The sequence below is a fragment of the Podarcis cretensis genome (genome assembly GCF_951804945.1).
Source record: "Podarcis cretensis genome assembly, chromosome: 9".
Lineage (NCBI taxonomy): Eukaryota > Metazoa > Chordata > Lepidosauria > Squamata > Lacertidae > Podarcis > Podarcis cretensis.
Window position 1 is genome coordinate 5,174,946 of NC_137178.1, and position 25,975 is coordinate 5,200,920.

At 47.9% G+C, this 25,975-nt stretch overlaps 1 protein-coding gene across 2 annotated transcripts in view; it reads left to right on the forward strand.

The window, feature by feature from the left end:
- GFRA4 (GDNF family receptor alpha 4) overlaps positions 1–25,975 on the forward strand; it is a 147,069-nt gene that overhangs the window by 100,619 nt on the left and 20,475 nt on the right. For both annotated transcript variants that reach the window (XM_079991001.1, XM_079991000.1), the window contains exons 3-5: positions 20,921–21,001; positions 22,849–23,194; positions 24,832–24,941. In XM_079991001.1, coding sequence (XP_079847127.1) covers positions 20,921–21,001; positions 22,849–23,194; positions 24,832–24,941 — 537 coding nt within the window. The remainder of the gene's footprint in view (positions 1–20,920; positions 21,002–22,848; positions 23,195–24,831; positions 24,942–25,975) is intronic.

Sequence of the window (25,975 nt, forward strand, 5' to 3'; positions counted from 1 at the left end):
TGTGGTTTCCAGCAACTGGTATTCAGAAGCATCACTGCTTCCGAGCATCACTCGTAGCCGCTGACGGCCCTCTCCTCCTCCATGAATTAGTCCCATCCTCTTTTAAAGTCATCCAGGTTGGCAGCTGTTATGTATTCAGGGGTCTCTGTTTGCCTGAGCTTCAGTCTGGACTAAGGATTCTCAGCCCCTAAGTCCCGCGGTCCCAGCTCACAAAGGACCAACGCCAGTCCGTTGTTATATACAAAAGTCTTTACTGAAACGCAGTTTCGATTTCAAAGCCGCGGCGTGCAGCCCTACGTCTTAAACCCTAGACCGCTGAAGCTCCGTCTGAATCTCCTCCCCCCAGACACCAGTTTAAGACTCTAGCCTTGCTCCACTTCTTCCTTTGCTCTTTCCTCCTCTGGGTCCGCCTGTCCGCTCGGGTCTTGCCCTTTCTAGACTCTTCTGATGCTGAGTCCCCTGATTCTTCCCCCTCCCTCCGGCGGGCTTTAGGACCTGGTTCCCAATCCGGGTTACCTGCTGTGCCGCGCGCCTGTACATTCGAACTCGGCGCGTGCGCCCAGCCGGCAACCTTCCTCCTGACCGTTACACTGCTCCTGTCACTGCTTCCCCCTTCGGAGAGGCTAGCTGGACCTGACTTCCCCTCCGTTCCCTCACTCTGCGATGGAGGCGTGGCCAGCCCTGATTCATCTTCTCTCCCTGCTGGAGGAGAAGCTGGTCCTGATACATGGGATTCTTCCCCCCCACTACGCTCTGGTGGAGGAGCTGGTCCTGATCTCTCGCTGCTGCTTTGGGAGTCCCCGCTGGCCCCTTGCTTCTGGTGTGTCCCCCCTGGGACCCCCCTTGCCCTGGCCATCGGCGCCCCCCTCTGGGAATCTTCTGATTCACTGGAGAAGCTCATGGAATCTCTCGGGCCACTCTCATACTCCCCTATGCTGCCCTCAGATTCTTCCCCTTCGCTCTCCATTTCCTCTCTCCCCTGTGCCTCTGCTCCTGAGCCCCTGACACATGATATCCAATCACAGTACATTTCAGGATTTGGGTCCCTGCCACTGGCCCTTAAAACTCTTGAGTTATGATTCGTAGCCTGGAAGTTTAGACAGCCAATCACGTTCGGAGTGGGAGTGGCCCAGGCCTTCAGAAATGTATATAAGCAGTTGCTTTGCCCCTGTTGTCTAGTTCTGTTAGTTCCATAAAGTTCTAGCTGTTATCACTGTGTCTTGCCTCGTGGGAACCCACCTGCACTTGAGTGGCCATCACTGCCTACTGTGGCAGGGAGTTCCACAGTTTAACTCTGTGCTGCGTGAAGAAGGACTTTCTTTTATCTGCCCTGAATCTTTGTTCCTTGGAGGTCAACAAGTTCTAGCATTAAGAATTGTATTAATTTGTAGTAAGACAACATTGATCAATTCTGCTCTGGTCAGACCTCACCTGGAGTACTGTGTCCAGTTCTGGGCACCACAGTTCAAGAAGGAGACTGAGAAACTGGAACATGTCCAGAGGAGGGCAACCAAAATGGTAAAAGGCCTGGAAACGATGCCTTATGAGGAACGGCTAAGGGAGCTGGGCATGTTTAGCCTGGAGAAGAGGAGGTTAAGGGGTGATATGATAGCCATGTTCAAATATATAAAAGGATGTCACATAGAGGAGGGAGAAAGGTTGTTTTCTGCTGCTCCAGAGAAGCGGACACGGAGCAATGGTTCCAAACTACAAGAAAGAAGATTCCACCTAAACATTAGGAAGAACTTCCTGACAGTAAGAGCTGTTTGACAGTGGAATTTGCTGCCAAGGAGTGTGGTGGAGTCTCCTTCTTTGGAGGTCTTTAAGCAGAGGCTTGACAACCATATGTCAGGAGTGCTCTGATGGTGTTTCCTGCTTGGCAGGGGGTTGGACTTGATGGCCCTTGTGGTCTCTTCCAACTCTATGATTCTATGATTCTATAATTCCATCCAAACCTGCACAATGCTTCACTGCTTCTGACTGTGGAGGCAGAGCAGAACCATCGATAGCTCTCTCCTCCTCTAGGAATTTGTCCAATCGTATTTTAAAGCCATCCAAGTTGGTGACCATCGCAGCCCCCATTGGGAGGGAGTAAACTAGGGAATTATTATTATTATTATTATTATTATTATTATTATTATTATTATTCCATAGTTTGACGATGTGCTGCATGAACTTTCTTTTATCTGCCCTGAACCTTCCAACATTCAGTTTCATTATTTTTGCAAGTTGCCTTCAGTCAGCTATTTATGCCACCGTTCCCACAAACATATTTGTGTTGGAACTGTCCGCAGAAACAAAGCAGTCTACACTCTATAGGGCATCATAATAATATATAGCAGGCGTTTTAATAGCCCTGCGACATAAGCAATCTAACAATTAACAGCCCATTCAAAATGCATCAAAAAGGAAGTGTAAAGCAGGGATGGGGAAACTCAGGGCCAGTGCTGGAATGCGGCCCTCCTGCCCTCTCTTTCTGGCCCTCTGGATTCTCCCCAGGTCACACCCCTCAAAGGTTTTGCCCCCCTTGAGTGTTTTTGCCTGGCTGGAATTTGCCCTGGAACTCAGACAGAGCTTCCTGCCTGCCTGGGCATAGGACAGAGACGGGTGTGTGAGTGGTTGTTACAAACAAGCCTATTGCATTAAGTAAAATTAACATTCGTTGCCCCACCTACTTCTGCCTCTGGCCCCGCCCACCGCTGGCATGTGGCCCCTGGATAGTTGCCCAGCAAAGAATGTGGCCCTTGGCCATTACCAGTTCTCCATCCTTGGCATAATGATTGCCAAATGGTCAGCTAACAATACAGTATTGGATCGACACCTTCACATGCCAAAAGTATTTAAATTTCTCTGCCTTTATTCTTATTTTATTTTATTTCCTAAGGGTTATATGCCACTAGATTGCAGAAAACAAACCTCAAAGCAGATTCCAAACAAAGAGAAAACAATAAAATTATCGCTAAAAACTTTACAACCATAATTTAAAACACAGGAAGTTGAAACCACAATAGAATAGCACGAAACAAATTAAAGCTCATGTAAACTTTCTAAAGGAGGGACGCGGGTGCCATTGTGGGTTAAACCACAGAGCCTAGGGCTTGCCAATCAGAAGGTCAGCGGTTTGAATCCCCGCAACGGGGTGAGCTCCCGTTGCTCGGTCCCTGCTCCTGCCAACCTAGCAGTTCAAATGCACGTCAAAGTGCAAGTAGATAAATAGGTACCACTCCAGCAGGAAGGTAAACGGCGTTTCCGTGTGCTGCTCTGGTTCACCAAAAGCAGCTTAGTCATGCTAGCCACATGACCCGGAAGCTGTACACCGGCTCCCTCAGTCAATAAAGCGAGATGAGCGCCGCAACCCCAGAGTCGGCCACGACCGGACCTAATGGTCAGGGGTCCCTGACCATTTCTAAATATTTCTAAACTTTCTAAACCATTTCTAAACTTTCTAAATATCTGGGTAGGCTCGCCTGTACGCTGTCAGGTTGCAGCCCCTGATGAAATCTACTTCCTCGTAGTTAGCTCCTCATTGCCTTGGCGACACAGGTAAGCACCAATTACATGCAGGGCCCAGATCATGTGGCCCTTTAATGACATCAGCAGCCCTAGCTACTTTGGTGTGAGTATTGGGCTGCGCGATTGATGTTCCATCCATTACCGAGGCGCTTTGGATCCTGACCAAAGGGAGCCGTTCCCCCTGATCTCACTTCCGTTCCGACTCTGCTGTCCTCAACAGAGAGTTTGTCACCATTGATCTCCTCTGCGTTTGAAGTGTCAAATAACAAATTAAACAAGCACACAGGCTAATTAAACGCATGCTATTAAACAAGAGGCTGCTCTTGGCATTTATTCAGACATTTATTCCCCTTCTGGCTCCCTCCCAGCTCTCCGTGATGTCTCCCTTCCATGTGGATGTCCTTCTCTATGAGTGGAGGGGTGGAAAGTCACGATCCTGGCAGCAGGGCCCTGTCACCTACACGCCTCCCAGAGTCCAGAAGAGGAGATCTGCCCAGTGTGTGGACTCTAGGGACAGAAGGATCTGCTCCTCTCTGTTCCTCGTTTTTCCAATCTTCAGTTCAGTTTGCAAATTCCTTTTCAAGCTCCCCGTGAAAATCCATCAGCAGTTTTTAATGCTATTTTGCCTAGTGTGCATGGAGTCCTTTTTGCCGGTAGTTTCCCCCCTATATAATAAGAACATAAGAAGAGTCTGTTGCATCAAGCCAGTGGCCCACTCAGGTGCCTGTAGGATACGCACAAGCAAGATTTGAACACAATATAGCTCTCCCCTCCTGTGGCTTCCAGCAACTGCTGTTCAGAAGCATTGTTGCCTTCAACTGTGGAGGCAGAGCATAGACATCAAGGCTAGTAGCCATCGATACCCCTCTCCCCCATGCATCTGTGTGTATTACTTTCACTAAAATATTTGTGTTTGTGCACACACACACCCCTAAGATATGCCTTTCTGCACATATTATGTGGCGGCGGAGAACTGCATTGCAAAATTCAGAGAAGTGAGGATTTCAAAGAACAGGGCATTTTGGTTTTCCATATTGTTTTAGAAAGTACGGATCTGGTAGCTTCTCATTGCAATGCGAACAGAACCGAAATTCATAAAAGGGGAGGGGGAGGGAAGAGAAGGGAAATAAAAGATCAGGCTGAATTCAAATTAAAGGCCAGGCAGAATAGCTCTGTCTTACAGGTCCGACGGAAGGAGGTTAAATCCTGAAGGGCCCTAGTCTCCTGGGACAGAGCATTCCACCAGGTCGGAGCCATCACTGAAAAGGCCCTGGCCCTCGTGGAGGATAGTCTGACTTCCTTAGGGCCCGGGACCTCTAAACTATGGTTATTCATGGACCTGAAGGTCCTCTGTGGGGCAGACCAGGAGAGGCGGTCCCGTAGATACGAGGGCCCTAAGCCACAAAGGGTACATTTAGAAGATACATTGAGCAGAGGGTGGAATAGATGACTTCACAAGTCCCTTCCAGCTCCAAAATCCTATGATTCTATGGCTGTGTCCAGGGCTGGCTGGGTGCAGAGGTGTGTTAGGAGGTAGCAGCTTAGGAACCCCATTTATTGCCTGAACTATACCTCAGGGCAAATTTGTATCTATGCATATAAATGAGCATATGCAGTCGACAATACTGTCCCACCCCTTTCTGAAGATGACAAGGATTGAAACTGGAAACATTTCCATGCAAGGCTCTGTGGTCCTTCGCAGTCTGGAGTTTTCCAGAAAGCCCTCCTCAAAACTGGGCTCCCATCTCCCCTGATAGGATTTCAGCAGGTTGGACTCTTGAACTTTACAATTCTACGATTACAATGTCCTGGTTTTCGACAGAATGTTCATGCACAATTTTGCAAAAGCGTGCAGAAGCACGTCTGTGGCAAGTATCCTTTCCCATCATGCAAAATAGCATTTCCTTTTCCATTTTGGTTTCCTTGCTGGACAAGAAGAGTCTATTGAAGCCCACTGCTGTATGCCTAACCCTCCTGCCATCTTTGGTTTATTATGTACCTTGGTGAAGAAGGAAAAAAACATTAGCAGAGCCAAGGATTTTAAATAAATCAACACACTGGCTGTGCGGTGCTCGCTGTCATAGCTGTGACGGAGATGAAAGCCTGTGTGTTGAAATAATCAGTCTTTTATTCTCCTAAAGACTTTCTCCCCGCGCAACTTTGGGGCAAATGGGAAACGTCAGCAGAGCACACCACAAATATGCAGACAAACCGAAGGATTCCGTAGAGGACGGTGGCCCCCATCATTCATCAATCTGACACCCCCTTAGACCACAGCAGAGTTTTTCTGTTGAAAGGGGATGTGGCGGAGAAACCATTGTTGCAAGTCTCCAAACGGAACGCATCCCTCCTGGCTTTTCAGATATTGTCTGATGTTGTTCTCAGTGACCTTCGCCAGTAGTTCTGGGCCACACATCTTGTGGTGGCTGGTTGGCATGACAACACTTCAAAGCCCTTTTCGAGCTCAGTGTGGGCCTTTCAAAACCGGAGGAGGAGGCAGGAAATGGGGAGGGCAAGAGGAGGAAGGAGGCAGGCGGGTAGGCGAAACCTCCTACAGTTTCTGACTGGGCAAACCCGAGGGCACCGGCGGTGCTCAGGAGCCGTCAGATGAACGGCGGAGACTCAGAGTCCACCCACCTGCATTTGGGAACGGAGGAACTGTTCTCAAAGTGGCCGGCTGGATGCCTTTGGGGAAAGGATCCGAGCACAAGAGTCCTCTCTGCTCCTGTGGGCTTCCAGCAGCTGAAACTCAGAAGAAGAAGAAGAAGAAGAAGAAGAAGAAGAAGAAGAAGAAGAAGAAGAAGAAGAAGAATTGTTGTTGTTGTTGTTGTTGTTGTTGTTGTTTGGATTTGATATCCCGCTTTATCACTACCCGAAGGAGTCTCAAAGCAGCTAACATTCTCCTTTCCTTTCCTCCCCCACAACAAACACTCTGTGAGGTGAGTGGGGCTGAGAGACTTCAGAGAAATGTGACTAGCCAAAGGTCACCCAGCAGCTGCATGTGGAGGAGTGGGGAAGCAAACCCGGTTCACCAGATTAGGAGTCCACCGCTCTTAACCACTACACCACACTGGCATCGCTGCTTCTGACTGTGGAGGCAAAACAGAGACATTGTGGCTAGTATAAGGTTACCAGATGTCCCCATTTCCTGGGGACAGTCCCCAGATGTACAAATCAGTCCCCATACAAAATCCTATCATTCCTACTGAAGTTGGAAAGTGTCCCCAGATTCATGGAAACAAATCTAGTAACCTTAGACTAGTAGCCATCAATAGCCCTCTCCTCCATGAGATGGATTGACACACCATTTCCAGAGGTGACTGCATATCAGTTTGTTTCTGTTCCCCTTCCTCTGTTTTATCTGATGGCCATGATTCCAGTTCACTTAGTGGATCCGGTGGACTTCCTTGGCAAATGATCAAGTCATCGAGATCTGATTGGAAGGACTTCTGCGTTTCTTTAGGATGTGTCTTAACTTTGGCTCATAGGTGAGCACTTCTAATAGCTGGAAAGAGGGAGGAGAACTTCTCATTAATAATAAAAATAAATTTTATTTATACCCCGCCCTCCCCAGCCAAGACCGGGCTCAGGGCAGCTAACACCAGGTATAAAAACAATTGATTAAAATACAACTTAAAAACAAGATTAAAATACAACATTAAAATGCAGCCTCATTTCAGTAGGAACTCAAATCAAAAACATTTTGGGGATGAAAACGTCAAATTTTCACCAAGGCCAACTATCCAGACTGGTCCTACATGGGCCAGAAAAAAGCCAGGGAAGTCCCCAAATAGGATTTCCATCACAGAAGGAGAAAGGAGAGTATATACTTTCTCTATGCAAGAGGCATCAGTTTGTCAATATCTAGCATGCCCCCCCAAAAAAAAAACTGACATTACAGGCTGTTTGTGGGGGACACTAGTTTCTCAACAGGGGGTGTCCTACTAGGGACACAAGAACTGGTGAAGAAACTCCCCGGGGATTATGCAATGCTCAAGACCCCAGGATTGAGAATGCCACTGACCTGTATACCTAAAGTGAAACTTCACAGTGAATTTGGACATTCCTGGTCAACAGAAACACCCCAGGAACGTTGAGATGAGCAGACACAATGTCAACAGAACTAGCAAGGTTTCTCAGAGTGGGTCATACAACCCTGGGTTGTGGGGACACATAAATTCGCAATCTCCCATGGCCCAAGTTTGACTGGTGGGTGGGATCATCCATCTGTCAATTGCCTGACATGGTCAGGTGACCAGTTTGTGCCTGCACGGACTATCAGCTGATAGTTGGGGCTTGCAAAGCACCGTGCATGGATCTCGGCAAGGCTTGGTTTTCTGATCAGGAATACGAGGGCACAGAATCAGAGCACCCAAATATTCTGTTTCTACCCACATATTCAGTTTCCTCGTCCATCTAGCAGGACTCGCAGAAGATTGACTCTACCTTCCCAATGTTATGATTTCCGCTCCTGGTGTGACCAGCGAGGGCGCACCCATGTACAAAAATTGTTATAATGGGCTCTTAAGTGTGATAATTGGAGCATTACAGCCTTGGACTGTTTTTTATTCCTCCAAGTCACTAATTTTTGGCAAGTATTGAGTTTTTAAAGGGACCTCATAAAAGCGTTAACTCTGGGAGTCATAACTCTTGCCTTGTCAAGGCTCTGAGTGTTTTATGCTCCGTGGAAATTAAACCGGGAGTAAAACAAGGGCACCCAAGCGTAGGCTGGGAAATAGATGGATTAATAAAACACCACTGGGGGCTGGAAAAAAAGGTAGGGAGGCCGCGAAAGAAAAAAGTGGGGATGAATTACGATGTGAGGGAGGCGGAGAGAGAGAGAGAGAGAGAGAGAGGAAGATTGCTTAGGTGGTAGAAAGACCCGTCTTTGGCACCCAAACATCGCCCAACATGTGAAAAGAGTTGGATTGCCAGACTCTGAGCAGGTACTGCATCAAAAATGTGCTCTGTGGTGCGTTTTCCCCTCTAACTATTCTCCATCAATTAATGAGAAAAGAAATTGCGTTTGAAAATCAGCAAAAGAGAGAGAAAATGTTAGTGGGACTCTCATAGATGGAGGGTGGCAGGTTGTGTTGACATTGTTGCGCTTTTGTGGGGGCTGATGGGTTTTGTGGCTGCCCGTCTAGAAATCAGTTCTCTGGTGGACTGAATCCTGCAGCTCACTCAGGTGCCAGCAGTTTCTAAAAGCCCCATGATGTAAAAGGAAAAACTGCCCTCAAAAACAACATCAGTGAGCATGCCAGTCTCAGGTGCTTAGAGGTCAGCCTTCCCAACGTCTCTTGGTTCATAGAATCCTAGAATTGTGGCATTGGAAGGAATCCCAAGGTTCATCTAGTCCAACTCTCTGCAATGGAATCTGCACTGAAGAATCCCTGACAAATGGCCCTCCAACATCTGCTTAAAACCCTCCAACGAAGGAGAGTTCACCGTGTTTCAAGGGAGTCCGTTCCACTGTCGAACAGCCCTTACAGTCAGAAAGGTCATCCAGACATTTAGTCGGAATCTGCTTCCTTGTAACTTGAATGCATTGCTTTGTGTCCTAAGCTATGGAGCAGGAGAAAACAAGCTTGCTTCATCTTCCATGTGAAAGCCCTTCAGATATTTGAAGATGGCTATCACCTCTCTGTCTTCTCTTCTCCAGACTAAGCAGCCCCATTTCCCTCAACCGTTCCTCATAAGGCTTGGCTTCCAGACTCCCTCTTCTGCGCATGTTCCAACTTGTCAATATCATCCTTAAATCGTGGTGCCCATAACTGAACACAGGACTCCAGGTGGGGTCTGGCCAGGGCAGACTAGAGGGTACTATTCAGCAGCGGAGCAAGCCAATCGGGCGGCTCCATGGGGCCTCCAAGGAGTCTGCCTGCCTCTTCCCACTCAGCCGCCCTACAGCTGAGAGGGAGGCGGCGGGAGGACCATTTGGGGCAGCACAGAACCTGTGGGCGCCCAAGCCACCACGTCACTCCCAGGAGAGATGTGTGGCTCTGGCGCGCTGCAGGCCCCGCAGTGAGTGCCACCCAGCATTTTGTCACACACCCCCCCTGTGGTGACACCGGGGGCAGACTGCCCCCACCACACCCCACTTCCTCCGACCCGGGACTATTACTTCCATACATGTTGTTGTTTAGTCATGGCTGACGTGGCTGACTCTTCGTGACCCCATGGATCAGAGCACGCCAGGCACTCCTGTCTTCCACTGCCTCCCACAGTTTGGTCAAACTCATGCTGGTAGCTTCTATGACACTGTCCAACCATCTCATCCTCTGTCGTCCCCTTCTCCTTGTGCCCTCCATCTTTCCCAATATCAGGGTCTTTTCCAGGGAGTCTTCTCTTCTCATGAGGTGGCCAAAGTATTGGAGCTTCAGCTTCAGGATCTGTCCTTCCAGTGAGCACTCAGGGCTGATTTCCTTCAGAATGGAGAGGTTTGATCTTCTTGCAGTCCATGGGACTCTCAAGAGTCTCCTCCAGCACCAGAATTCAAAAATTATTTCCTTCATGGATCACTGCCTTGCCGTGGCGAAGGGGCTTGAATAACTCAGAGAAGCTGTGAGCTATGCCGTGCAGGGCCACCCAAGATGGACAGGTCATAGTGGAGAGTTTTGACCAAACGTGATCCACCTGGAGCAGGAACCGGCAAGCCACTCCAGTATCCCTGCCAAGAAAACTCCATGGACAAAGGCAAGAGGCATATTACTTCCATACATACACACAGCAAAAAAAACACACACACAGCTGCCTGCATTTGGGGACTCTCCTTGGCTATTTGTTGACATCCGTCTGTCTCAAGAGACAATGGAGTGCACCTCTGAGGGGTCAGTCAAACTGCTAGAGAATCACAGCACATGCTGTGGCTGCAGAGACCTTGCCTATGGGGGCTGTCATAATGAGTTAGGAATACATAGGAAGCAGCCTTATACAGTCAGACCAGCAGTTCATCTTCTCTAGCATTGCCTACTCTGGCTGGCAGCAGCTCTCCAAGGTTTCAGGCGGAGAGCTTTTCCCAGATGCAGGAGGTGACTTTGTGTACAGAGTGCTTGACCAACCACTGAGCTCCTTGCCCCCATCGTGTTCGCTGTAACGGCACCAACACGACCCCATCGCAACGCCTTGAAGCTTGAAAGGCAATCGGTGGGCAGACACACAGCAGGACGCTGCAGCCAATCTGGTCTCCCTGGACTGGGAAAACAGCAGCGCAGCACAGCAAACGTGATTCATGGTGGTCGAATGAAGCCGAGAGCAGTTCCGAGAGACTGATGCCAGATTCCTGCCCCCAACGTGGACCCGCAACCTGATGGCAACAAAAAATAATATCCGCCAAGATGCCCTTTCTTCTGGCATCCTAGCGCATCCCCCTTTTGACGGCTTCTCTTATTAAAAACAATTCTGCAGCCGGCTCCGCTTTGGCCTCCTGCGATTCCTCCCAATCTTTCTCCGGCATGAGAACTGGGTCTCCAGGAGTTGTTTCTCTTAGAAATTGCCCTCCGCCTTGTCCCCCAAACGTAGGATTGATGGATGAGTATCAGAGGAAGGGAGCCGAGACAATGCCGGCTTGTTTGCAAAGCCTCGTCTTTCAGAAGCGCGAACCCTCCAGAGGCCGTAAAGGCTTCCAAGAAGCCATTTACACAATCAATTATCAAAGCCCTTGTCCTGGGAATTTGTGGAGCGTATTATTTACTCAACGCTGAATAAAAGCAAAGATTGCATTTCGGGAACCTGCACATTTGCAAGCGCCAGTGAAATTGTCTGAGGACAAAAAGTGGCCCTCGTCGTTACATAGGCAATTGTCCTCATCCATGCATATTGGGGGGAGGCGTCTTCCCCTCTGGACTGAGGCTGTGAGCACCCTCCCACTCCTTCTGTATCCAGCATGATCCCAAAGCTCTTTTGGGAAGTGGTGGCTACACAACATTTGGCACAAGCCACGTCCATCCTGCAGTTTCCTATGAAATGTTATGTTGCGGTGCTATTTCACCTTGCTTAAAAAAGGGTTGGTTTACATTTTTAAAACAACAACCCCCTCAGGGTCTTCCCATGCCTGCTTTGCTCAAATGTCTGCTGTTGTTTAAAACTGCTGCTTTTCTCTAATTATGCCTCCATCCCTACTGTTGTTGTTGTTGTTGTTGTGACTCTTAAGGGTTGCCATACACCCTGAATCTCCCGCACATAGCCAGAATGTGGCATTTGGAAGCAGGGCCCAGATGAAAATGGCTGAAATGTCCGGGAAAATCCGGGTGTAAGGCAACCTTCGTCAGAAGTGTATATTTTGGAAATTCCCCCCCCCAAAAAAAAAAAATAGCTCAAAAACTGGCTGCCTCTGTCTGTGTATTTGTGTGTGTGTGTGTGTGTGTGTGTTTGTGTGTGTGGTTTTGCAAACTTCTGTGTCCATATTTTCACTGTTTGAAATATGGCAACCCTATTACTAGTACTATTTTTAATTTATTTATACCCACCTTTTTCTCTGATGGAATTCAAGGTGGCTTACAGATAAAAACAAGAATCACTAAAAACATAGACAAAACAGTAATTTTAAAAGTAATCATTAATCAATTGAAAACTGTATATAGATATAGATATATAGAGATAGAGATAGATAGATAGATAGATAGATAGATAGATAGATAGATAGAGAGAGATTAGGGGATGCGAGTGGCGCTGTGGTCTAAACCACAGAGCCTAGGACTTGCCAATCAGAAGGTCGGCAGTTCAAATCCCCGTGATGGGGTGAGCTCCCGTTGCTCGGTCCCTGCTCCTGCCAACCTAGTAGTTCGAAAGCACATTGAAGTGCAAGTAGATAAATAGGTACCACTCTGGTGGGAAGGTAAACGGCGTTTCTGTGCACTGCTCTAGTTCGCCAGAAGCGGCTTAGTCATGCTGGCCACATGACCCGGAAGCTGTACACCAGCTCCCTCAGCCAGTAAAGCGAGATGAGCACCACAACCCCAGAGTCGTCCGCGACTAGATCTAACGGTCAGGGGTACCTTTACCTTTACTCGTGTGCATGTATATGTTTAAAACATACAAATAATTACCAGCCCTTCCATTAAAAGCAGTCAGTTCCCAGAAGCCTGCTGGAACAAGAAGGTCTTCAGCTGGAAGGGCAACAAGGAGGGAGCCAGTCTGGCTTCTCTAATGAGAAAGAGCCAAACTTGTCTGGAAGTCACCACCAAGAAGGTCCTCTCCTGAGTCCCCACCGACCATGCCTGTGGGGGTGGTGGGACCAAAAGAAGGGCTTCCCCTGAAGATCTCAAAACCCAAGCAGGTTCATATGAGGGAATACAGCCTTTCAGATAGCCTGGGCCCTCACAAGCCAGAGGGACAGGGGATCTTTGTTGAGGCTGCTCAGCCTCCCCGCCTAACAGCTGGTGTGTGAGGTAGCTCAGCAGTCACTTCCCCGTGTATCAACTGGGCAGCCTCAACAAAGCCCCACTGCGCCTTCAGCTCACGAGGAGACCTTCCCCATACATCCTCTTGGGCTCTGGGGAGGGTCTCCTCATGAGTCGCAAGGACTCTCCAGGCTGCCTCCCACTCCTGGGCTTCACTTACAGGTTCCCAGAGCTGTGTGCATGTGCGTTTGCATGCAAGTGGGGAATTGCCAGTACTGTGCCCATTTTTGTTTCTGTCTCCAGACGCCCCTGGCACATGGTTTCCAGGGACTTTGTCCAGGAGGGGATGCATCCTGCAGGCGTAGGGAAAGGGTTTCCTATCCCTGTTCCGAAAGGTGAACTGTCTGTGCGCATCTTGTTGCTATCAGCTGCAGATAAAGGTAAAAGGTAAAGGGACCCCTGATCATTAGGTCCAGTCGTGACTGACTCTGGGGTTGCAGCGCTCATCTCACTTTACTGGCCGAGGGAGCCAGCGTACATCTTCCGGGTGATGTGGCCAGCATGACTAAGCCGCTTCTAGAGAACCAGAGCAGCACACGGAAACGCCATTTACCTTCCCGCCGGAGCGGTACCTATTTATCTACTTGCACTTTGACGTGCTTTCGAACTGCTAGGTTGGCAGGAGCAGGGACAAAGCAACGGGACCTCACCCCGTCGCAGGGATTTGAACCACCGACCTTCTGATCTGCAAGTCCTAGGCTCTGTGGTTTAACCCACAGCGCCACCCATGTCCCTAACAGCTGCAGATAGACTTCACCAAAAGTCTGACAGCCACTTTTGGGAAGCCCTCGAATCCAGAAGCCATTGCTGAATCTTACAGCAGATAATTCAATCCGAGAATTACGGGTGTAAAGAAAAGACAGATAGTCTGGCCCCAGCCTGCCGCCAATCATTTTCAGTGAGTGGCCCTCCCCAACACCTAGCAACAGAGGTAAATAATTATAGGAGGACAAATGCATGCAAATCTGCGGGGATTTTTTGGTTCCCTCCCTGCAGAGTAGACCCCTCCTGGCTCTCAGAATCGCCGCGGCTTATGTAAACTGCCTCTGCAGACCATATAAATGTCAAAATGCACACACCAGGCTATTTTGTTTTTCATATATTAAAAATTTGCTGAAAAAACTATTTACCTCCATAACACCCAGTGAGATGAGTGGCTACACTGGCACATTTTACGGTCCTTGGAGCAGATGAAAGGGGGAGCGACTGATTGAATATAATTAGCTTGATGTCTTCTGCGGGGAGTTATCTGCCAGGCTTGTGTGTCATTATCGCAGAGCTCCACTACAAAGGGCAGCCCACAAGGAGAAGATGTTGTGGTGTGTGTGCGTGGATTGCAAAGGCGCAAATGGATGTGAACACATGTGCCGTCCAATGAAGTAAACGGAAGGAGATGGAAGGGGGTGAAGTCAGGGTGGAGAGACTTTAAGGCTGCGAGTTGAGCGACCAGCCGAGCGAGCGAACCCACAGCAAGGTCAGCAAAGCAGTGAAGGACAGATCCATACTAGACGTTGAAAGCACATTCAACGCACATTTAAAGCACGACTTATCCTTCCACCAATGTATCCTGGGAACTGTAGCTTCCCGCCTCCTCACAGAGCTACGGTTCCCAGGATTCTTTTGGGGAAACCACATGCTTCGCAAGGGGTTAGTCTAGAGGACCTTTGCAGGTCCCTTCCAAATCTACAGTTCTATGAAATGTGCGGTCATGGACTGGTTGGACACAGAGGAATGGTGGGAGAAACCAGCTGGGGAACCACCAAGGGGAAAGGCTCAGCGCCAAGGATGGTGGTGGGACAATGATGAATGGTCAGAGGGAGAAGACTGAGAAGAGGAGGTGTCAGAAGCTGAAAGGGTAACAGGGCTTGGTGAGCTGGGAGAGTCTGTGGCAGAAAGCAGTCCAAAATCAGAGGCAGGGGCTGAAGCAGGAGAGGAGAGAGGAAAGAGGCAGAGATGAGTCTGACTGGTGCAGAGTCCCCCTCCTGGTGTGACAGGCTCCCCACACTGGTTTCCCAGAACCAGAAGAGGCATGAAAAGGGCAGGGGAGAGGTTGGTTGGCTGCAGGAAAGCACAGTCTCTGGTTGCTTGGGGGAAACCCTGGAGAGGAGCAAACTTAGATGGTTGTGGGGAGGCAGCAACTTTCCGTCTCAGCAACTGATCCATAGGGCAAGACCTGCTGGGGATGACCTGCTGTGCCCATTAGGCCTGACATTCAGCCAAGTCTGCAAAGACTGTGTTCTTGCTAATAAAGAGTTAACTCCAGCTCTGAACAGTGTGATTTACTACCGGCTCGCTTCTGACATGTGTGACGGATGTACTTTAAATATATGGTGCGGATCTGAGGGTAAAGGAAGGGAGCCATCTTCGGATCGGGAGCCACATTCCCTCCTGGGCAACCTTTTAGGGGCTGCATGCCCACAATGCACAGGGCCAGAGGTAAGAGTGGATTGCAGGTTACATTTCGTACCTTTGTACCGTAGGCTATGTTTGTCCAGAGGGTTCCATGTACCACCCTCTTCATCCAAGCAAGCTGAAACGGGGGGCAGGGGAGGCCAAGAGGCAGAGCTGAATCTGGCTGGTGAAGAGTCACAGGTGTCTCCCCCTCCTGCTGCAACAAGCTCCTCTCCCCACTGGTCACCCAGGACCAGAAGATGCATGAAAAGAGCAGAGGAGGCGCACACAGGCGCAGTCTCCGATTGCTTGGAAGAAGCAAGCTCAAGAACACGCAAAATCATTAGGTGAGGGTTTGGGGCAGGGCCAAAGAGGGGTGTGGCCTATGGAAGGGGTGTGGCTTCTGCAGGTATCCAAGGGCCAGTCAATGAGAGACCTGGGGGGGCCTACATTTGGTGTCTGGGACAGAGGTTCCCCACCCCTTGCACTACAATTGCCACCATCCCTGACCATTAGCTCTTCTGGCCTGGGAATGATGAGTGCCGGAAGTCCCACAACACCCAGTGAACCATATGCTCCCTGTCCCTGGACTACAAGAGGGACAGTGTTACCTAATGGTTAGAGTGCTGGACTAGGGGCTGGGAAACCAGGGTTCAAATCCCCACTCAGCCACGAAGATTGCTGGGCGGCGTTGGGCCAGTCACTCACTCTTAGCCCAACCTCCCTGTGGATAGAAAGGAGAGGGGACAGAACTACCTGCACCATTTTGAGCTCCGTGGAGAAATGGTGGGAGGGAACTGAGTTTCGGAGGAAACTGAGCAGCGCTGAGGCTATCCCAGTGGCAAGAGGCGAATGGGAGTACCAAGGAAGTACATCAACGATCAGCTGCTGGGCAAGGAGAATTGATTGAAACCAACCCCAGCCGTCATTATTTAGATCACCAAGCAGAAAACCTTCATTTGCAATCATTGATTTTAATCCGTTTCCCCCCATGGGTGCCTCAGTTTCCCAACCACCCGGCTCCCACCCCCAAGGAAATGTGCATAGTGATTTGTTGATATAACCATTAAAAGCATGTTGATTTACAACCATGCTGAGTTTCTCCCTGCTTTCCACATATCTTTTCTCCTCGCTATGGCGGTAGCGTACTCCAGCAATATGCATTTATTTGAGCAATTATAGATTTCCCCCTCTCTCTCCTCCTTTCCCCCAGTTTTTTTTATATATTTTTTAAGGAACTGCACAATTTTTACTGCTTCGGAAAACAGAGGATGGTAAATTGCTTATTGTTCAAAATAGCTCTGCCCCTGGTTTTGTGAGAGGGGAGAGATAAAATAGAAGGCTGAAGAAGCACTCTCATGGAAAATTATCAAAGAGAAAGCTGTGAAATCAATCCAACAATAAGGTTTTTTTTTAAAAAAAAAAAGACACATGCAGATTCCCCACTGAGAAGCCTCTCAGACCTCATTTCCCTGGCAAGCCTGGTGCGCAGGCTGTAACCCCTACTGGGTGGAGGTAGCCTGGGCCCATGTTCAGATGACCTTCAGGTTAGACTACTGCAATGTAGGTTATGTGGGGCTGCCTTTGAAGACTGTCCAGAAAGCTCCGTTCGTCTAACATCAGTTGGATGCCTTAAGGATCGCCTGAATGCTGGTGGCCGTTATGTATTCAGGGGTCTCTGTTTGCCTGAGCTTCAGTCTGGACTAAGGATTCTCAGCCCCTATGTCCTGATTCGATACATGATATCCAATCACAGAACATTTCAGGATTTGGGTCCCTGCCATTGGCCCTTAAAACTCTGAGTTATGATTCGCAGCTTGGAAGTTTAGACAGCCAATCGTGTTCGGAGTGGGAGTGGCCCAGGCCTTCAGAAATGTATATAAGCAGTTGCTTTGCCCCTGTTGTCTAGTTCTGTTAGTTCAATAAAGTTCTTGCTGTTATCGCTGTGTCTTGCCTCGTGGGAACCCACCTGCACTTGAGTGGCCATCACTGCCTACTGTGGAAGGGAGTTCCACAGTTTAACTCTGTGCTGCGTGAAGAAGGACTTTGTCTTTTTTCCTGTTTTTCAATTTTCATTTCAAAACAAAAAAAAATTACAAACATCAAATTCAAAATCCATATTCATTTTCTAACATAAGCCTATTACATATATTACCTAAATTAAAATATATCTAATTGTTCTAGGCTTCCCTTTGTTATATGTAAATACAATGCAATTAACAAATTAGATTATAAATTATATTATAGGTTCCCATATACCCCCTACTTCCCTTCACCCATGTGTGATCTCACTATTTTACTTCTTCCATCTTGTTGTGTTGTTATAATTTAATAATTATTCAATTGATTCTATTATTATTTTCTTGCTTACCCCTGCATGTTTTACCCATTCTCTATTAATAATTCCGGAACCATATGTTTTTCATGTATTCCTTCACTCCGTCCCACTCTAAAGGACTTTCTTTTACCTGCCCTGAATCTTCCAGGATTCAGGTTCATTGGAGGTCAACAAGTTCTAGCGTTAAGAGTTGCATTAATTTGTAGTAAGACTGTTGTTGTTGTTGTTTAGTCGTTTAGTCGTGTCTACTAGGAGATGGGTGATTGACTCAATGGGTATGGTAAACCTGTTGACAACTGTTAACGACTACAGAAAAAAGCAAGGGATAGTATGCAGATGACCAAAAATAGCTTTAGCATATGCAACAACATTTAGCAATATGTGGGAGGCAGTGGAAGACAGGAGTGCCTGGCGTGCTCTGGTCCATGGAGTCACGAAGAGTCAGACACGACTAAATGACTAAACAACAACATGCAATGAGACAAGAATCCAATATCTCTATTCAGACCAGGTCTCTCCATAGTTTTCAGTTTAGTGTTTTGTTGTTTAGTCGTGTCCAACTCTTCGTGACTCCATGGACCAGAGCATGCCAGGCACTCCTGTCTTCCACTGCCTCCCGCAGATTGGTCAAACTAATGCTGGTAGCTTCAAGAACATTGTCCAACCATCTTGTCCTCTGTCGTCCCCTTCTCCTTGTGCCCTCCATCTTTCCCAACATCAGGGTCTTTTCCAGGGAGTCTTGTCTTCTTATGAGGTGGCCAAAGTATTGGATCCTCAGCTTCAGGATCTGTCCTTCCAGTGAGCACTCAGGACTGATTTCCTTAAGAATGGAGAGGTTTGATCTTCTTGCAGTCCATGGGACTCTCAAGAGTCTCCTCCAGCACCATAATTCAAAAGCATCAATTCTTCGGCGATCAGCCTTCTTTATGGTCCAGCTCTCACTTCCATGCATCACCACTGGGAAAACCATAGCTTTAACTATACGGACCTTTGTTGGCAAGGTGATGTCCTACATTGATCAATTCCACCCAAACCTGCACATTTCTTCTATAAAGGAAAGTTCAATGGGGAGACTGTCAAATAACTGAATAACTAAAGACATCGTCAAGGTTTCAACGTTCCATGATATAAGGAAGCATCTGGGAGGCTGCAGAACTCACATTAAAGTTGCCTCTCATTCGCCTTAATCTCTCCATCTCTCTTTCAGTACTGTTGACCACAGTTTCCTTCTGGGGCATCTCAGTGAAGATCGCAGAATCTGAGAGTTGGAAGGGACCCAACAGTCATCTAGTCCAACTCTCTGCAATACAGGAATCTCAGCTAAAGCGTCCATGGCTGATCCACCCTCTGCTTAAAAATATCCAAGGAAGGAGAACCCACCACCTCTTGTGAGAGTCTGTTCCGCTGCTGAACAGCTCTTACTGTCAGAAAGTTTTTCCAGATATTTAGTCAGAATCTCCTTTCTTGAAGTTAATGGTTCGAGTTCTACCCTCCAGAGCAGGAGAGAACAAGCATGCTCCCTCTTCCATGTGACAGCCCTTCAGATATGTCACATGGAAGGAGTGGGTTGGTGGCGATGAACCTCGATGGTTCCACTCCTACCTCCAGGTCCATTTCCAGAAAGGAGTCATGGGAGGCAACTGTTCATCACCATGGGAGGTGTCCTGCAGTGTCCACAGGGTTCCACCTTGTCCCCAATGACGTTTAGCATTTATGTGAAGCCAGTGTGGTATAGTGGTTAAGAGCGGTAGTCTCGTAATCTGGTGAACCGGGTTCGATTCCCCGCTCCTCCACCTGCAGCTGCTGGGTGACCTTGGGCCAGTCACACTTCTTTGAAGTCTCTCAGCCCCACTCACCTCACAGAGTGTTTGTTGTGGGGAGGGGGAGAAGGGAAAGGAGAATGTTAGCCGCTTTGAGACTCCTTAAAGGGAGTGAAAGGTGGGATATCAAATCCAAACTCTTCTTCTTCTGTGATCAGATTTGGAGTGATGTGAATTTCACTCCCAGCTCGGTCGCTCTGCTCCATCTGAATCAGAAGAGGCGGTTGAGTGCATGGAGGCTGTGATGTTTTTGGTGTGCGCCAACAAACTGAGCCCTATTCCTCAAAAGGCAGAGGTGTTATGCGTCCCAGGTTTTCATGCCTGGGAGGCGGGGAGGTTGCATTCCCATGGAAGGAGCAGGGAGTCTCCTGGATTCAACACTGTCTCGGGGGGTTCAGGTGGCCTCCATGACAAGGAGTTGCCTTTTTCTTTTCTTTTTTAAAAATAATTTTAATTGAATGATTTTATGTTACAAAAAACAATACAACCATACTACCACTAAATACAATTAAGAAATAAAAATTACATACATCAATATTTAGTTTGTTATTTGTTATTTACCGTCTTATTTCCTCCCAAACGTTGCATGCAAAAACACACATATGTGCAGACACCCACACACCCACACACAAAATGATAATAATGAAAGTAAATATTTTCCCCCTTTTATCTTCCAAAATCTTTTCTTCAACTTTGACTTCCTGTCAAGTCCCTTTGCATGTATTTTATCTTACAATTGAATGTACACAAAACAATAAACCTTTCTATATAAATTTTTCAGTACATTCTGAAAACATAATAAATTCTTAATTGTTGTCCACTTCCTTTTAGTTCCTTTATCACTCGAATGCTAGCACGGAGTCAAAACTATTATTGTATTTTTGAACATATCTTCTATAACCATCCCATTTTTCTGCCGCCTTTTTCACCAGTTACGGCTCCTTTTGGACAGAGATGACTTGGGGGCTGTCCTTGAAGATGACTTCAACTGGTCCAAAAGGCAGCAGCCAGATTGCTGGTTGGGGTTCTATAGACATCTCATATAACCTGCTTTAAAACAGCTGCACTGTTCATTCCTGGGTCCCCACAAAGCCCTAAACAACTCAGGACCCAAATATCTAAAAGACCACCTCCTTCCCATCAGACCACCTTGGGTGCTGCTATTGGTAGGGGGCCCTCCTGGTAGCTCCTCCACCCTCAGAGGTTCAAGGTGGGGTGGGCTGGGACACGGTCTTCCCTGTGGTGGCTCCTAAACTGTGAAACTCCCTCCCCACAGAGATGCATCTGGTGCCCTCACCATACAGCTTTTGGAGAACGCCGAAGACACGCCTCTTTCTCCCCTGGCTTTTGACACTTGAGGTGTATATTTTCCAGACCCGCCTTGTTTTTGCGATTGTAAATTGTTTCTTTCTGCAGTGGTATTTTCCTCCTGTGACATCGATCTCTGTCTTCCTTAGGCATGAACGTCATGGAGAGTTCCCCTTACGAACCCTTTGTGAGGGGCTTTGACTATGTCCGATTGGCTTCCATCACTGCAGGTATGTCTTCGCAGGGATGTTCCCCTTGTCCCTAGCCCCAGGCAGTCACTTAGAAGAGGCGGGAAAATGGACTTCAGCTCCCCTGTGATCCCAGGAAGTCTCTCTCCAAGACTCCAAGCAAAGCCTTTTCACTTTCCTGAACTGCTTGATTTCTGCCCATGCTGACATAAAGCAGGAGAATCAAACGTTTTCTGCTCCTTACTTCTTTCTCAGAGTTCCTCCAGAGGCCACCTTGTTTTTCCACCAGTGGCCAGTTCTGTGGGAATGTTCAGGGAGGCAGGAGAAGATACCTTGTTTATTAATATCCTTCCTAACTTGCGCTGGCAAGTTCCTTTACTTGACAGAGTTTCACATTCCCCTTTTAAACGCACAGCAGATAGCTGGTTGCAGGCTTGTGTAAGCCTCTCACTATTATATACAGTTCAGTATTGAATTGTATATTCCTGGTAAGTTCCCTTTTTTCCCTCTTAAAAGAAAAAAAAACTTGTGTAAAGTATATAAATATAAATATATGAACCCCGGTGTCCTGGGTCCTAGTCTGACTCTCTAACCATGACACCATAAAATTGGGATACTCAAGTTTGAATCTTGCCACAGCAACCTCTAAGCAGTGAGAGACTCCAGGAGTTAAAGGTAAAGGGACCCCTGACCATTAGGTCCAGTTGCTGACAACTCTGGAGTTGCGGAGCTCATCTCGCTTTACTGGCCGAGGTAGCAGGCGTACAGCTTCTGGGTCATGTGGCCAGCATGACTAAGCCGCTTCTGGCGAACCAGAGCAGCGCACAGAAACGCCGTTTACCTTCCCACCGGAGCGGTACCTATTTATCTACCTGCACTTTGATGTGCTTTTGAACTGTTAGGTTGGCAGGAGCAGGGACCGAGCAACGGGAGCTCACCCCGTCGCAGGGATTCGAACCGCCAACGTTCTAATCGGCAAGCCCTAGGCTCTGTGGTTTAACCCACAGTGTTACCTGCGTCCCTTATAGGGTGGTATATCAATTTATTACAGGGACGCGGGTGGCGCTGTGGGTTAAACCACAGAGCCTAGGACTTGCCGATCAGAAGGTCAGCGGTTCAAATCCCTGTGACGGGGTGAGCTCCCGTTGCTCGGTCCCTGCTCCTGCCAACCCAGCAGTTCGAAAGCACATCAAAGTGCAAGTGAATAAATAGGTACCGCTCCGGCGGGAAGGTAAACGGCGTTTCTGTGCGCTGCTCTGGTTCGCCAGAAGCGGCTTAGTCATGCCGGCCACACAACCCGGAAGCTGTACACCGGCTCCCTCTGCCAATAAAGCGAGATGAGCACCGTGACCCCAGAGTCGGCCTCGACTGAAGCTAATGGTCAGGGGTCCCTTTACCTTTACCCATATGCATGCCCATAGATCTCAGGAGATGAAGCTGAGGACACATAGTAGAAGAAGGAATTGCCCTCAGGGCCTGTCAGGGACTGGGCTGAGGAGGGCTGCACTGAGGAGAAATGGTGGGAGCCACCCTCTCCCCCTGCTCCTGATCTGGACCCTGAATCTTCCCAGGAGCAGGAGGGCAGTATAGATTTGGAACAGTGGTTTGCAGAGGGACATAGTTCAGAAGGCAGAAGCTGGGAAATACTGGATGGGGAACAGCTAGAAGAAGAAACAACACTGGGAGAGAGGTCACGACTGGACCTAATGGTCAGGAGTCCCTTTACCTTTACCTTATCAATTTATTATTATTATTATTATTATTATTATTATTATTATTATTATTATTAGTTAAGCCATAGAAGTATAGTATCCTAGTGTTGAAAGGCTCATCCAGCCCACCCCAATGCAAGGATGGGCATTTGGGACTGGCGTATCTCTGCCCCGCAGGCTCCGAGAACGAGGTCACCCAGGTGAACCGCTGCTTGGATGCCGCCAAGGCCTGCAATGTGGACGAGGTTTGCCAGCGCCTTCGGACCGAGTACGTCTCGTCCTGCATCCGCCGCACGGCCCGGGCGGACACCTGCAACCGCTCCAAGTGCCACAAGGCCTTGCGGAAGTTCTTTGACCGCGTGCCCCCCGAGTACACGCACGAGCTGCTCTTCTGCCCCTGCGACGACACGGCCTGCGCGGAGAGGCGCAGGCAGACCATCGTGCCCACCTGCTCCTACGAGGCCAAGGAGAGACCCAACTGCTTGGCGCCCCTCGACTCCTGCCGGGTGAACTACGTCTGCAGGTACGTTGCATTTCACGCCCCTTGCTACTGCAAAGTGGAACTCTGTTTCTGTGGTTCGCTTTGCATACTGTACATCCCTGCATATTTTACATGAGCTAAACCATCCAGTATTCCATTGTTACATCCATCAAATCTTATTCACACTGTTGAATTTATCTCAATGCTTCTGGCATTTTTGAATGAACACAATTTTCACTCATATATTCAGTAAACATTTTCCAGTCTTCTGTAAACGTGCATTCTTCTCATTCTGTTATTCTATATGTTAAATGTGCAAGCTGCGCGTATTCCATCAGTTTAAGTTGCCATTCTTCTTTCTTGCTTGTTTTCCATTTTGGGGCTAACGAAACAGTAGTAGCATACATAAATAGTCTTTTTTGACACCTGGGAATTTCCCTCTGAATTATCCCCAACAAACAGCGCTCTGGTTTTTTTGGAAAGATACTTTTAAACATTTTTTTCAATTCATTTTATATCATTTCCCAATATTCTTTTACCCTTTTGCACTTCCATCACATATGATAAAACGTACCCTCAACCTCTTCACATCTCCAGTACTTATCTGATTCGGACTTATACATTTTAGTAAGTCTACTCGGAGTTAAATACCATCTGTAAATCATTTTCAGGTGGTTTCATGGTATGCAAAATGAAGCATGGAAACAGAAGAGGGCAAGTCATTGATTTAAGGTTGTTTAAATGAATATTTTGAAATGCAATTTAGAAATTTAATAAATTTATATTTATATAGGAAAGTGGAACTCTGGAGCCTGAGGTTAAAAAAGAAAGCCCGTCTCTTTTCCCCTTATAGAGGTGATGGAAAAGAGGTCGCAGCATGGGGTTTCTTTTTCATGCACCCAGCCCCATGCTGCAGAGCAAGCGTCCAGTTTGATGTGCTTAAGAACCATGGTGCTGGCGATCAGGTCCAGCTCACTGTTAGTCCCAGGCATCCGCAGAGGAAGTAAAAAATAAAAATGTTCTTTAGTCCTTTGTTTTGCACAAAGAGAGCGAGAGAAGCCTTTGATTGGGATGCCCTTGGTCCTGAGCCGGCTTGAGTTATCTGTATAGGCCAATGGGACGCCTTGTCCTTGCTGGAGCTGCAACATGGTGTCAGAAATGTACGACACCCTTGTGTTTGTGCGTGTGGAAACTCTGCTTGAGTTTGGGGCAAAAGCTGCACAGCATCTTTCTCCCTTGAGATTGGTGCTTAGCAGTGTCACTGGAGCTCACAGGAAATAGAGAGATAGAGAGATAGAGAGATAGATCAGTTACCTTCTGAATGCATGCATTAAAAAAAAAAAAATTGTGTCCATAGTGAAGAATGAGAAGCAGGATAAGGAACCAGGACGTATCCGAGGTGACATGATTCTGAACGCAGAGCAGCTGGGGATCACAAGTGGGGAATCATAGAACTGTTGGAAGGGATCCCAAGAATCATAGAACTGTTGGAAGGGATCCCAAGGATCCTCTCGTCCAATCCCCTGCAAGGCAGGAATCTTATAGCCCTTGCTGAAAGGCATGGCAGTGAAAAACATCAGGAGGGCATCAGGCTGGGAAAGGCTGCCTTGTCAAGGGTTTGCTTTTGATATGAGCATGTCAAATTGCAAATAACTTCTCCCCTTTTGCCTCTCTCCCAGATCCCGTTACGCTGAGTTCCAGTTCAACTGCCAATCCTCTGCGCAGTCTGCGACAGGGTGCCAGAGGGAGAATTACGCTGCCTGTCTGCTGGCCTATACTGGGATCATAGGTACATAACAGGGATTTGCTTAAATTTTGCTTGTTTTCAGCCGCCCAGAAAAATCGCTGCCGTGTTAATTCAAACATTGCTCCATTGGCGATTCCTCCATGCTGAAGATTACAGCCCTAACTGGCACAGAATGTGAACGGAAACCCAGGGTCCTTTGAAACATTGCAAAGCATCAGATCATGTGTAGCTTAATGCCAGTGTGGTGCAGTGGTTAAGAGCGGTGGACTCGTAATCTGGTGAACCGGGTTTGCTTCCCCGCTCCTCCACATGCAGCTGCTGGGTGACCTTGGGCCAGTCACACTTCTCTGAAGTCTCTCAGCCCCACTCACCTCACAGAGTGTTTGTTGTGGGGGAGGAAGGGAAAGGAGAACGTTAGCCGCTTTGAGACTTCTTAAAAGGGAGTGAAAGGCGGGATATCAAATCCAAATTCTTCTTAATGCTTAAAATAAAAGACAGCAGCAGCAGCATTTTACTTAAAACCCACAGTTGTTGAAGAAGAAGAAGAGTTTGGATTTGATATCCCGCTTTATCACTATGTGGAGGAGCGGGGAAGCGAACCAGGTTCACCAGATTACAAGTCTACTGCTCTTAACCACTACACCACACTGGCTCTTTTTATTCTATTGTTGACTGCAACAATATACCCATCTCAACCTTTCAAGGGGTTCATCCACACTTTTGCTTGACCCATATTTTGATCATATTATTTACCAATTAATTACCCCAAGTCCAAGAGCTTCTGTCTTTGTTCTGTGATTGTGCCTTGTGAAAATCCTGTCTTACCCACTGAAATGAACCTCAGTTAAACAAAAGCTCTTGGATTATCCACGCATCTGGTGCTTCTAAGAAAATTGCCAAATCCCTTTGGCCACATAGACACCCCAGTCATTGACAGCAACATGATGGCATTTTAAACATTCATGGTTTCCCTCAAAGAATTCTGGGAGCTGCAGTCTGTTGAGGGTGCTGAGAGTTGCTAGGAGACCCCCCTGTTCCCTTTCCAGAACTACAATTCCCAGAGCTCCCTGGGAAGA